General features: G+C 44.0%; 1 protein-coding gene across 1 annotated transcript in view; it reads right to left on the reverse strand.

The window, feature by feature from the left end:
- LOC118100414 (ankyrin-3) overlaps positions 1-14,426 on the reverse strand; it is a 92,421-nt gene that overhangs the window by 30,234 nt on the left and 47,761 nt on the right. Inside the window, exons 16-27 of the mRNA XM_047338263.1 lie at positions 14,273-14,371; positions 13,516-13,614; positions 12,463-12,660; positions 12,191-12,289; positions 11,680-11,778; positions 11,424-11,522; positions 11,069-11,164; positions 10,476-10,548; positions 10,054-10,113; positions 5,758-5,881; positions 2,011-2,113; positions 864-970 (exon numbers count right to left, since the gene is read on the reverse strand). Of these exons, the coding sequence (XP_047194219.1) occupies positions 864-970; positions 2,011-2,113; positions 5,758-5,881; positions 10,054-10,113; positions 10,476-10,548; positions 11,069-11,164; positions 11,424-11,522; positions 11,680-11,778; positions 12,191-12,289; positions 12,463-12,660; positions 13,516-13,614; positions 14,273-14,371 (1,256 nt within the window). The remainder of the gene's footprint in view (positions 1-863; positions 971-2,010; positions 2,114-5,757; positions 5,882-10,053; positions 10,114-10,475; positions 10,549-11,068; positions 11,165-11,423; positions 11,523-11,679; positions 11,779-12,190; positions 12,290-12,462; positions 12,661-13,515; positions 13,615-14,272; positions 14,372-14,426) is intronic.

Raw genomic sequence — 14,426 nt, forward strand, 5'->3', positions numbered from 1 at the left:
TCCCAGTAGGACCTTTTTCTATCTCAGGATGAAAAAGAGAGAAATAGACGTCAAAGACGGACGAGATTCGAGAGCTTTTGGTGATTTGGGCCGACGCTGGTGTCTATGTGCTGTAAACAAAAACATGACGTATAAATTCTGCGGCGGAATCTATACGTCGTGTCCTGAACCGAACTCGACTCGAACAATTTCCTGCTGCTACGTTCTTTCAATTTCTGGAGTTCACGTCTGAAAACAGCCACCGACTCACAAGGATCTCTGACACACACACACACACGTGGAGTCGGTAACAACACAGTTCACACGTGGGGAGAACAAACACTGATGTTATGAGTGAACACAGAGGGGGGGGGGGACGACAAGGTAGTAGTGGTGATAAAGAGGACAACCAATCACAGTCAATCACCTGCTGTCGTACTGCGGGAGCGGAGAGGAAAAACTGCAGGATGGACGACAAAGCAACGCATGTGTGACAGGTCAACAACAGAGCTCTGGCATTGAGAGAACCACTGAGAAGACGACTGAGGCCTTTAGACGACGTGAGTTTGATACCAACAAGCGTCACACTTTAAAAATAACAGACGACCACAGAGGATGAAGAGAAACTGCTGCGGGTAGGAGACGTTTTCTCGAGGGGGAATAAAATGATGAGGAGAGAACTGGCGAGACAGACAGACAGACAGACAGACAGACAGACAGACGGAGACAGACAGACAGACAGGAAGACAGACAGACAGACAGACAGACAGGAAGACAGACAGACAGACAGACAGACAGACAGACAGACAGACAGACAGACAGACAGACAGACAGACAGACAGACAGACTTTTCTTCACACATCCATCCTTTCAAAAGCGCTCACCCAGAGTGTACCGGCGAGGAGACGAGGTTGACGTTATCCAGAGCGTCCCCTGTCCAGCTGTACCTCCTCAGAGAGTCGCTGTCAAAGTCCTTGGCCACCGCCAAGTGCTGCGGAGGAGGAGGAACAGAACATTTCAAAGCGTGAGGTAAACGCACGAGTGTTTGAGAGGGTGGAGAAATGACACGTGAATATGTGAAGACATCAAATAATGACGCCATGCACTTAAAGAAATAAAAAAGAAAGTGAAACACCTGATGTGTGACATCACAATGCCCCACATTAGAAAACAAAAGCAAATTCTATCCAAATAATCAACTTTTAAAAGAAAAAAGTCACAAATTTAGAGATGGAAGGATGGGAACCAACATCCGATGACTCAGTTCACTGCACAATAATGAACCGATACACATGCTCTAATATAAACTGCAACTACTGAACTGAAAAACAATAAAATAAAATCCGAGAGGCACATTGTCACATGCACTGAGAGAAGCATGACGACAGGAACATCTACCTTGTTGTGCTGCTCTAGAAAGAAAGACTTTTCCTTACGGAGCATCTGCAGCAGCGTGAGAAGAGACGAGCTGTTGTTTAGCGGCGGCTACATCCACAAATCACTCATCACAACCATTGTGTGTCACTGGACGTTACACATTTACCAAAGACGACACACGTACTGGAGCTCCGACCTCCGGATACTGTTTCTAAACACAACTCAAATCAGGAGCTGATGCGTCACAAGGTTTTTGACTCTGCTGGGAGACGTGGAGGTAAAGTCCATGGGAAACTTTCCACAATAAGTTTCACCTACTTTACCTCAAGTGTCATTTTGCTGCATCCATAAAGTTAAGTGGGCCACTGCAGTAATCCCTATTAGAAAGCAGCACCAACCGCTAATCTCATTTCCTCTTTCAGTAAAATGTAACGGGATTGGTCGTCTTTATGTCAGCACCGACTCATGTCTAAGAGGATTGGTGAGCCGCTCGGCTTTTGGCGCAGCACCAGGGCAGCTTCGGCACATTTGGAACCAGAAGTGTGACAAGTTAATGACCTGCAGATTATTGGCCCGAGAGAGAAACATAGACACGGAGAAGCAAATAGACACAGAGCACGTGCGACTTTAAATAGTGCGGCGCAGCGTACGTACCATCTCCTTATTGGGCGCCAGCATCTCCTCGATCATCATGCTGTCCCGGGTGAACGAGCTGCGGTTCAGCGTGTTGGACCTATCAGAACTGAAGGAACGCAGGCTTGGTGTGGTTGCCGTAGCAGTCACGGGTTACCAAGACAACAGTCACAATGATGGAGAGGGGGGGTGAGGAGTCGGGGGAGATGAAAGTGAACAGAAAAAACAAAAACAAACACAAACACATTAAAAACGCATGCAGCTTCCAGGAACCTGACTGTGTGTCACCAGCGACAACAGCAACCACAAGAAGGAACCTCTGTGGGAATTCAAGACAGAATCCAAAGATAGAAATAAACTAAAAGTGTCAAAAAACATCTTAAGGAACTAAATAAACTCCAGAAATCCTGATAAAATGCAGCTGTACGACAGTCAACGAACGTTTATTCTTATAATAATAATCGTTATCAGTCTTTCAGTTGGAGAGCAGGACCGTTTTGTGATGCTCACATTCCCTGCGCTCCGGCTTCAGCTCTTCTCTTCACGCTGCTCTGTGCCTGTGAAATGTCTGCTGTCGGGGTTTTGCCAAACCAATAGAACGCCAGGACAAGTGAAACTGTCCCGCCCTTGTTGTGGGGGCGGCGTTAGCTTTATAGCGTTTATTGAGACAACGACGACACCTCCACGGAGCATAATATGGTAACTATAAAAACAAAACAGAGCAAAAATACTTTCCCCAAGGGGCGGGGGTTATTTAATTTGTCACTAAACCAGACTTGTTCTCAAATCCCAGGAGCAGACGCTTCACACGTGTAGAGGAGCCGCGCTGGAATCGATCTCTCAAACTGAAAGACTACGCTCTGGGAAAAAAAGACGGAGAATAGATTTTCCCCCCCCGTCTTCACCTGAACTCATCACACCAGCACCCGGTCTGAATGTCCTGAGTCAGGCAGCTTATGAAAGTTAAGCAGATTACTGTATGATGGACAATGGACGCGGCACCAGGAGCTGGTATTGGCCGTCATGATGAAATGATTTGCAGATGCTGAGCTTACGCAAACTTTTATTTTTTTTTTGGATGATAAATCCAAGTTTGTGTCCTGGTGCGTTTTCCTGGTGACTGTGATGTTGTTGTTTTTTTTATGAAGAGCATTCCTCAGCAGTGACGAATGTTTGCTCCACAGCTGCAACAGTGATCAAAATTTATGCAAATTCTCTGTAACACAAGATTCTCTAATTCTGACATGTCAAAGCAATGGAAGCTGAAATATGTTCTTCTTCATTGTGGAAGATAGAATCTGGTCTCAGAGTTGAACGATAATATTTGTTTCTGCCAGTTTGAAGTCTGAGCTGAATACGTTAGGAATAAATACAGGTTTGATTGGACAGTCTAACAACAGCGTTGACCTGATATATACAAAGTTGATTTACTGCACATCTTTTACTACACTAATTAATACACACTCCACCACTTCCCCCTGGTGTCCTGGAGGTGAAGCCATTCTTGTTGCGTGTGTTGTTGCATTTCTAGACTTGAGGCGTGTTTCCCTGAATGTTTGTGCTTTCTCTCTTCTAAAGATATAAATTTAAGACATTTAAAGACCATAATGGATGAAATTTAGGACATTACGAAATGAGATATTCTTGTTTTTAACTGTATGTGTTCCTCTAACATACCTCTCTGCTATTACGTGTTTAATGAAATACTTCCACTATTAAAACTATATTCTTAGTTTTTGTATTAAAAGTAGAGATCCCTCTGAAGAGGAGCAGTGTTTGACACACAGGACAGATGGTTTACATTATGGCTCCTGTCTGATCTTTGTCGTAAAGTACACGACACTAAACTGATGAAGGCAAAGCAAATATCAGCTCAGGTCCCTGGAAGCTCGGCAGAGGGAAATATTCCACACAGAAACCAAAATGATGCAAAGCTCCACCTTTTGTGGCAAACGCACAAAAAAAACCCCCAGGCGTGAATGACACAGTCGCCACAGTCAGGACACACAAAGCAAACACAACATTCACTGCAAGCAAAGATGGAGCTTCTCTTCTTGTTTTTTTTAAGAACCACAGGACGCGAGCGACACAGCGACTGATGTCAACACACAACAGTGCTCAAATAAAAACACACCAACTGCTCCAAATCATTGAGTTAGTAGTCAAACACACACACGGGAAATATGTGTTACACTGGGCCACAAAGTCATGATGTTGATAGCGACTGGGGTCTGGGGGTGCAAGGTGCAGGGGGGGAGGGGAAAGGTGCGAGGCAGGGGGAGGTGGCAGGAGGAGGGGGTAGGGAGGGGGCCTCTTCATGCCTTCAGCCTTACCTGACTTTGGGACTAACGTTAAGAATGGACATGAGGAGAGAATAAAAGATCGTGAGCAAACAGAGGACTGGATAGAGAGGTGCAGAGAGGAGAGGAAGCCAGAGGGGAGATGCAGGTTGGTCGAGTGATGACGGACGACTGATCTTCGGCTAAAGTTAAGATAAAGTTGGAGGCCATAAAACCAAAACAATGAGCTGAAAGATGCTAAAACGCTCTGTAGAGCCGAGACAAATATATGAATTTCACTATAAGAAGTCATTTAACCAATCTTTAATATAAATATACTGATTTCCTGCAGCTTTGGGAAGGAAAGTACAACTTTGGTAAATATCCAATTTAAACTTTTCTCATTTCTCAGAAGTAAATTGGATGTTCAACCAGCAGCTACTGTGTTGAGGATATATTCAAAGGAAAACTTTAAAATTAGACTTCATCTGGCCCGAAGCTCCCTCATCTCTCAAATCTATAGGTTTACATTTTGTAGTGTTGAAAAGAATAATGCAAATTCACAAAAATGCATATTTTAAAGATAACTCTCCTAAACTGACTGAACTGGAAGTCATTGGAATTTGTTGAACCGATTCTCCGCTGGGGTTAACTGCCCCCTCACACATTCACACTCGCAGTCAAACAGTGTGTGTTGATCTAACCCAGCGCTCAAGGCCATGCAATCGAACATGTTTCTAATTTCCTGTGGCTCAGTGTCCATGTGTGTCACCCCTCAGATATTCAATAACCCCTCCCCTCCACAGCGTGTTGCACAAGTGTCAATATGCCGGTGCAAGCAAAGAGTTACAGCCACAGACCATAAGTCAACCGTGACCTCCTACTAATGAAATGAAAATGTAACACAACATCTTAATAATGACATTTAAGCTGCGACACAACTTCACATAAAACTGATTTAAAAAAACCTGCTGTTTCTGCCCTGACAGCCCTTTGGGAACATGTTTTTTTTAGAGGAGCAGCTTCCAAAACCCATCTTGTATTTCATGTGCCTGCAGCGTGGGTCCGTCATACTGTAAATCACTGGATGACAATATCAACTAATCAGTAGCTTAGAGCTCTAAAGGCTTATTTATGCTCTTTGTTGGATATGAAAACCGACAGAGATTCATAACGAGCCTTAAGCTGACTACAGAAGAAACTCTCCCACGTGTCTAACCGTTGGTCATTCTACGTTAACCACAACCCCTCAGTATAAATAATGACAAACAAAGGCAGCTACAGTTTCTATCACATACCAGTGATGTGTCAAATCCTACAACTAATTCCTTTCAATAGACTGGTGATGTAACTCGCTCTGTTTTTGGACTTTTCGGCTCTTTCAGGACAGTTTGTTATTGGTTTGCAGGACAAATTTACTGGACTGGTGTCAAAATGCAAACTCATATATCATAGCATGGCTTCACGGAGGGGGCGGTGTCACTCTTACCTCTGTGACCGGGCCCCGACACTGAAGCCCATGTAGCCCTCCTGAGGGAGCGAGTCGTCCCCCAGCTCCCGCAGGTCCTGGGGGGCCAGATATTTATCTGTGTCCCCCGTCATGGCATCGTCACCTGGGGGGGATCCAAACACACAGGGACAAGACAGGTCAGGTAGAGAATGCACAGGTTGTCTTTCCTCGGTATAAACGTCCCCTCGCTCAGTATCTGTCCGTCCACGTTGGCTTGAGCAACACACGTGTGCTGCTTCACGTGAGACTCTCCACATCTAACTGTCTTTACTGCCTCGTGCTGGAGTGTTGTGGTCGTCCACAGCAGCTCTTTCAGACGGAGGGACAGGTCAATGCAGCCTTTTCCCGGAGGCGGCTTTTCCAGCTCAGCTCTGCACCGACAAACACGCGCAAACAAAAGTCACTAAAAAGCTTTTTTGTCCCAATCCCGCAAAAAACACTAAACACGCCAAGAGCAAACAAGAAAGAACGAGTGCTGCTGTCGGTGACCTTTTCACGTCAGGTTAGTTGAAGGAGTAGTAGCAGTTTAAGCGCTTTACATATTTTAAAAAAGTGAACCTAAGGCAGCGTTTGTGCAGGTTTCACTGACAGCTTCATCTTGTCCAGCTACAAGAACGAGACGTACGCCCCAGGCCTGCAGCAGGAACATGGTCAGCAGCGTGTTATTCCCCCCCCCGGATGTACTGTAGGTCCGAGCCCTCTGAGGAACCGGTGAGCGCAGAGTTGAAAGGGAGATGGGTGGAGAGTTAAAAGGGGGAGGGGGGAGGGGAGCAAGTGCACGCAGGCGGAGAAAACCAGGGGGGAAAAGAAAAGGAAGGAATTCCAGCGACCACAAAGCACCAGAGACCCCAGCAGCACCCCATCCCTCCCTGTCCCCTCGCCCCCTGCTGCTACAGCACCCTCCCCCTAAACTTTCTCTCTCTCTCTCTCTCTCTCTCTCTCTCTCTCACACACACACACTCATTTACTTTACAGACCCCATCTGGTGACATTCCAGCCCATTCTCCGGCATCTCTTTTACCAGGAAAAAGCAGAATCCCCTCGTGAGCGAGCCAACGACTCACCTCCTGCTTTAAAGCACTTCATTCAGCCGCTCGTCCAGTTTGCAGGAGTTCACCCTCAGCTAACTTTTCTCCCTTCAACTCTCTCTCTCTCTCTCTCTCTCTCTCTCTCTCTCTCTCTCTCTCTGCATACACTGTCTATCTCTCTTTCACAGCCCGGCGCTCACACAAACAGATCAGCTTTCTCCCGCCTACCAACCCTGCTCTGGGATTATCCACTGTGTGTGTGTCTGTGTGTGTGTGTGTGTGTGTGTGTGTGTGTGTGTGTGTGTGTGTGTGTGTGTGTGTGTGTGTGTGTGTGTGTGTGTGAACAGACACCTACATCTCACTGCAGGACAGAAATAGCAAGTGGGTGTGTGCAGACCAAGTTGTCGAACATCTAAACTCTGCCGTGTCTGCAGATGCACACACACACACAACTTCATACTGTAAATCCTGTTCTGTCTCTTTCATGTCTTCCCTTCTCCATCTTTCCTTCGCTGTTGAAACCTGCACATTGCGACTCCGTCCTCGTTCCCCTCGCCCTCTGTACTTTGCGCACGCCCCTTCCAGCTGCTTCCCCGAGTCGACTCGCACGTCAAACAGCTTGTGTTTGTTTTTTTGGCACCTTGCAGAAACACGTAGCTACACACGAATCTAATTTTAAAAATCAACCAGCATACGTCCACTTGTCTTTGTGTTGCCACCACAGCAGCTGTCGGGGTCTAAATAATAGACTGTAAATAAAGATGGACAACGTGGTAACTCGAAAGTGAAGAATAATCATCTTGATCACCCCCTAGTGGCTGGCTGCATTATAGGTCACAATCTGCACCTCCTCCATGTTAGTGGATGGAACGTGGACCAAACGAAACAGTTAAAATAAGACATTTTCTGTCGACCAGCCGTGAATCTAATATCATTCTTCTTCTACTCTTCGATCTAACAATTTCTTAATGTTCCAGGACTTAACGAAATAAAAACGATTTGCTTATGCTTAAATCATCAATAAAAGATTAGTATAGTTACAGTATATTGGTATATTAGATATTTAGAATATGAAGTGCCGGAAGCAAAGTGAAACCAAATGGAACAACACTGGAAACTGGAAACTAGATCAATTATCGGAGCAAGTGGAAGACTTTACCGAGACGTTAGCCATCGGGTCATTACTGTTATTGAATTATTAATACTGGAATTATTCCAATGCTTCAGATTTTATGTGCCTATCAAATATTGATTAACTTTATAACTTTGGAAAAAGACCACAACAGTTTAGGAAAGGTGTCACAGGGTTTGTGGGCCGGTCAGATTTCGATCAAGGACTGTGTGTGTGTGTGTGTGTGTGTGTGTGTGTGTGTGTGTGTGTGTGTGTGTGTGTGTGTGTGTGTGTGTGTGTGTGTGTGTCACTGGAGATGTTAATCATTGCTGTTGCTCCGCTGGTATGTGAGTGTGTGTCTGTGTGTGTATTTTTGGAAGAGAAATTAAAGATGGACACTCTACTGGAGCTCCACAACAAAAACAACAAACAACAACTCGCACACAGAGCTTCAGAGTGAAGGCAAAACCATGCACGAAAAATACACAAATAAAATCCACACGAGTTTAGTTCCATCAGTTCAGCTGCACCACTTCAGACGGGTTATTAGTGTTAGTTGCAGTGACATCACCATTTCGTTGGGAACTTACAGGAATAGCTGATGCAGATATTTCCAACATCCATCTCTGTTTGAACAAAGCAGAAAAACACCTTCAACCATTGAATTTAGGATTTTTTGTCGTCTGGGTTCAACTTTCAGAACAAAATAAATACTTTTGATATCATGAACGAAGGAATATTAGTGACTGCAACATAAGGTACAACGCTTTAACTTAATTATGACATATTTTACATCTTTTTAACCCTTTTCAATCTGCTTTCAAAGGCCTCTCCACAGAAACTCTATATGCTAAAGTGGTAGAGATTCTACGTCTGTGCTTCTCTTTTGATTCCATCACTGCACACATCTAAACCAACTGGAAAACGAATCTGGAGTTTCTGGCCTGTCCCTAATGGGGTTAACGTCCAACTTATCTGAAAGAACATAGTGTGTTTCCTTCAATAACTTTACAATAATGATAACATGAAATACGGAGCACCTCTGGGCTCTAACCTCGAACCCTCTGCTTTCTTCTTTTTATATTTAACCACCTTTATTTTCCACTTGTATCTTCTTCTAAAAGCTGAAGAGTCAAATTCTAAAATTGGTGGCCTGCACGTCTTATGTGCAGGCTATAATATTGAACGTATATTAAACATAAATGACAGCAGCAGAGAATTGTCTCTGACCATTAGAAACAATGACATGCCTGGTTTTCTCTAATATCTGGACACACACATCTGTAACCACTGTAGAAAAGTAAACAGTTCCTCTGAGTAAATCTGGATTTCTGCAGGCTGTGACATTTAGCAGCTCTAAAAACTGCAGAAGGCAAAGAGGCATGTGACCACGTAAAAAAGAAAGCCGAATATTTTCAGCATCACTGCACACGGTTTGGCACCAGAGGACAGGATGTGCCCAGCGACAGTGAAACAAACTATTGATTGAAAAATATCAATAAATCAAATCCTTGGTTTCCCCCCCTCCCCAGTCTGCATATTATTAGGGACAGGCAGTACAAACGTTCATATTCAGCTGCTACTGGGCCAGACTAGGAAAACACACACACACACACACACACACACAGACGTTGCACAGACACACACACACGTTGCACACACTCCAGCAGCTGACACCATGTTTGCTTTGGCCCGAATGTGTGAAACTACAATGGATGCATCATCAACAAGCCTTTGCGAAGACAAAGGATCAAGTGTGTGTGCAGACTACTCTCTGTGACGTGAAAAGAAATCTGTTACGCGCTCCCCGACGCCATATGCAGACAGTTGGCATGGCAACCCGCAGAAAGGCATATTCCCCTGCATTTTGAGGCATGACAATACTGGAAGGCTTTACAACCCCACAGCACGACAGGGCGGGAAGGGGAAACTGAAAGAACTCGAGTGAAGTCTGAGGCATCGCGTACGGAGAAGAAAAAAGGATTTAGTAGCGTCCCTGGTCAAATTAGGCACAGATAAATCCGACGGCACTAATGAAGGAGGCAGAGAACATTAAAAACTGACATGCAGAATGAAGCAAGGAGAGAGAAGTGAGGATTTAAAGAACACAACAGTGAAGAAAAATAAAAAAAATACCTTCTTCCACATCAGATAAATAGTCCTCTGTGATCATTTCGGGGACATTGGCTTTACGGACTGTGTGATTGGGATGGAGGAGAGGGTTAGAGGGAAAAAATGAAACCAAGAAATATGGAAAATCAGATCTAGAAAATAAAAAATCATAGGCAGGAAATTAAGTGAAATCAACAATGTGAGTAAAGTAAATCAAAACAATGTCTTTAACTTCCTGTAACTCTAGAAATTAAAGAATAAAAGCGTAATCAAGATGAAACTTAGATGTCAAATGATGAAGTTAAGATGAATTAAAATCGTGATGAATGTCTTGTTTTTATTTTCAGCCGGGGGGGGGCTCAGCTGTTTTGATGAATGTAAAGTGATTCAGATTCACACTTTAATTACTCGGCTGTAGTAAAAAGCCTGTGAAGGGGAATCCTCACCTTCATCGTCGGACATGTCCAGCACCTCGTTCATGGTCTCTGGAACGTTCATCCGGTGCTTCTCCGTCACCGTCTGTCGAGCAGAGACAAGACGGTCACATGGGGATTTAATCCACTTGCAAAATGTTTTTAAATAAAGGTAAAACAACTTGTAAACTACACTTTACTTTACTTTTAATACACTTTACATTGCATTTACATTACTTTACATTAGATTTGTGCATTGGATGTATTTTAAGTCTGTGAAGCACTTTGTAAACATGTGTTTTTACAAGAGCATTACATATAAAGTGTATTATATTTATATTATTATATGATTATTATCAATTAATATATATTATAGAGTTTATAGTAATAAAAACACTGATCTGTGAAAGGCCTATTTGAAATATTAATATTTCCATGTCCCCACCCGTCCTTTCTTCCCACCGAGCCTTTATTAGAAAAAGGCATATAAAGATATATAAGTTAAAGTAAAAGCCCAGCAGACACGCTACACAAAGAAGAAGTCGAGCTCTATTAATACACATATGCTGTTGTACATAAGTTGTACATGAACATACTTTCTATAAGTTGCTGAATCACATTCTTACCTGAGTGGTCAGAGTTTCCTCTGTGACCACTTTGAGTGTGTCCACCACAGAGATGTAGCCGAGCCGCCGGGCGATGGACAGAGCACTGTTTCCATTCTGGACATAAAAAACACAAAGTGATGAAGGTGAGACCTCTTCGTCCTCTCAGAGTGAAGAAGACTCATATTTTCATTGCGATGTGTGTGTGTTTTTTAAAAATATTTGGCACTTTTGCTAGAAACCAGAACAGATTACAAGCAACAAAGCTCAAGAGTAACATTAAAATTTAATGCATTAGATGTGTACAGCGTAGTAACTGACTGTGTGTGTATGTGTGTGTGTGTGTGTGTGTGTGTGTGTCTGTGTGTGTACTCACAGTGGTGAGCTCATTGGGCGACGCTCCGTGATGCAGCAGTAAGTTGATGATGTGTGTGTGTCCCTGCTGTGCAGCCTGGTGCAGAGGAGAGTAACCGTTCTGCAGAGGAGGTAAACAAAGTAAATAAAGTTTATCCTTCGTCTTCAAGTTGAGAGTTTTGTATTTTTCCAGTGTCACATCCTCTGAGTGTTAAAAAACGTCATCAGGGGCCGGGCAGGAAAAGATATATATAGACACACAAACTTGAAATGGTTACCTTGGTCTTGGCGTTGACCTTCGCCTGATTTTTCAGCAGGAAGTTGACCATCTTCACGTTGCCATAGTGACAGGCCACATGAAGAGGAGTGTATCCCAGCTGATGACACAGAAAACATATCGATGAAACGTGTTCAGCAAAGAAACGGTTGTATCCCTCCGCCAACCAGCGCAGTTTATGTCTACATACTTCTTTAGTTTTTTACTTTGACCTTTGACCTTTGAGCACTGAACTCAGTTCATCTTTGAGTCCATGTGACAACTGATCAAAAGCTGAAGACATTTCCTCAAGCTGATCTCAAGATGGCACGTTCAAGAAAAACTAAATCTGATTGTGTCAGGCCACCATGACCTTGACCTTTGACCTCTGGCTACCAAACTCAAATCAGTTAATTCTTGAGTAAAAGTGACTGTTTGTACCAAATTTGAAGAGCTTCCCTCACTGCGTTCTGGAGATATCGTGTTCACAAGGCAAAGCAATTGGCTACTCAAGAAGACATCTGTATCATTACCTTGGTCTCAGGGTCAACAGTCGCTCCCTGGTTGACTAAGACCTCAGCCACGTTGACTTTATCCTCCTGAGCAGCCAGGTGGAGCGGAGTCAGACCAGACTGAGGGAGACAGAGAAGCAGGTGAATACACAAAAAGACAAATATCTAAGCCAAAAGAAATAATCCACAGTATAAGAGCGACTAACAGAGAAACACACTGTAAACATCACTTCCATGTCATAAGTACCACATCTGCACACGGACTAACATCTGCAGCGGCAGCAGTTCTTTACCTTATTGCCCGTGTCGATCGGAGCATCTCGAGCCAGCAGCAGCGTCACGATGTCCACGTTTCCTTCCTGCGCCGCGAGGTGCAGAGGAGTGATTCCCTGCCGCGTCACCGTGTTGGTGGAGGCGCCGTACTCCAGCAACGTGGTGGTTATCTCCATCTGGTTCTTCTTAGCCGCAATGTGGAGCGGCGTGTAACCGTTCTGGGCACCGGGAAACAAACAGATGATTATTTGTTTGTTTCCTTTACACCGTCGTCCAGTCACAGACTTGTAGATCCCGTCCATCCTTTATTTATACTGCTTATCCTTAAAGGGTCGTGGGGCAGCTGAGCCAATCACAGCTGACGATGGGCGACAGCCGGCGACAAACAACCATTCACACACACATTGTTTAAATGAATGTGAAGAATATCTTTTAATTAAATACTTAACGATGACTTCGATTATCTTGTGTGTTGTGTTTCATTAAGTTGCAGTTTTATGATATTTACACCAATGAGGTTGTGTTTTTATTTAGGAAGATTAAGAAAAAACTACCCGACGGATTTTCACGAAATTTGGTGCAGCTACAAAAAAAAAATCTACATCTAGTGAATGTAAATGTGGTTTCATGAGGAGACTGCTGGTTCTTGGCGGAGCTATAACCTCTAGTCCTAAAATGTGATTTATTAAGGTGCAGAGAACAAAATGTTACCACTTAGAGATTCTGGGTTTTACAGTTCAAAGTCCAAATATATAATAAAGACAAACTATTGACGTGAAAAAAGAAGAAAGTGTTTATTGAATATTCCATCAGGGTGAAAACAGCTAATGGAGCTGATTTCACTGGCAGCTCTTGCTGGAGAGATGCCGTTAGACCAGCCAATCACGTCGCAGCGTTCGGATATGGAACGTTCAGTGTAATTGCATGTGGGTGAGTGAAAGTAGGTCAACCCGCTTTCACCCCGAGCCAAAGAGAGAGGGAGGTTTTGGTGCATCAGTGCACTAAAGACCATTCAATTTCACCTCTCACACACACACACACACACACACACACACACACACTTCATCTCTTACCTTCGCAGCAGCGTGCGGCGAGGCTCCCTGGTCGAGCAGGAGCAGCGCCACCTTCTGGTTATCATAGTGCGCCGCCACATGCAGTGGAGTTAGTCCACTCTGAACACACACGTACACAAACGAGCATTGTTAGGTGGTGATATGTAGAAACAGTGTCTGTGCAGTTGTGATGGTGGAGGAGCCTCTGTATCGAGTTTGGTTTGAGTCTCAGCTGTCAATCATGACGTTTAACCCCAGGTTTTACAGCATCAAATAACTAGTAACATCATTTCATGCTCTCCTCTGATTGGTCGGCTTACAGAAGTGAGTTGTTCAGGAGCAAATTGTGACAATTTATCACCAAACATCTAAATCAAAACATTCATGACCACCATTTTGGATTGACGACAAAATATTTGACCACATTTATCGCACAGTTTTCTCCCGGAACAGTCAAACGTTGTACCGTATCGAGATTTTTACAAACAACTTCCGGTTTCTGTAAATCTGTGCGTACATGGAAAACTGAGTTTTTGGGAAATGATGACGTCACAGTTAACTTCGTACACGCCCACTGTTGCTTAGACCTCAGTGTTCTTCTTTGGTAATTGACGAATTGTTGGAGCAGACGCTATCGCCCCCTACTGGCCCAGCATGCTTGTTTGATTATCATCTCAGACAGTGAGGCTGTAAACTTGCCTTTGCATATAGGAGCTCACACACACAGTGTTTTTATCGCTCTCTCATTCTCTCTCTCGCCGGTGATTAAAGGATTTACCTTCCCAGCTGCGTCGGCCGGAGCGTTTTTCTGCAGCAGCAGGTTGGCGACCTCGATCTTCCCGTACTTTGCTGCGACATGTAAAGGAGTGAAGCCCTTCTGCAGACACACGGCAGGAGAGGGGAAGATTAACACAAACGTAAAACAGAATCTA

This window comes from Hippoglossus stenolepis, chromosome 21, assembly GCF_022539355.2.
Source record: "Hippoglossus stenolepis isolate QCI-W04-F060 chromosome 21, HSTE1.2, whole genome shotgun sequence".
NCBI classification, from domain to species: Eukaryota; Metazoa; Chordata; class Actinopteri; order Pleuronectiformes; family Pleuronectidae; genus Hippoglossus; species Hippoglossus stenolepis.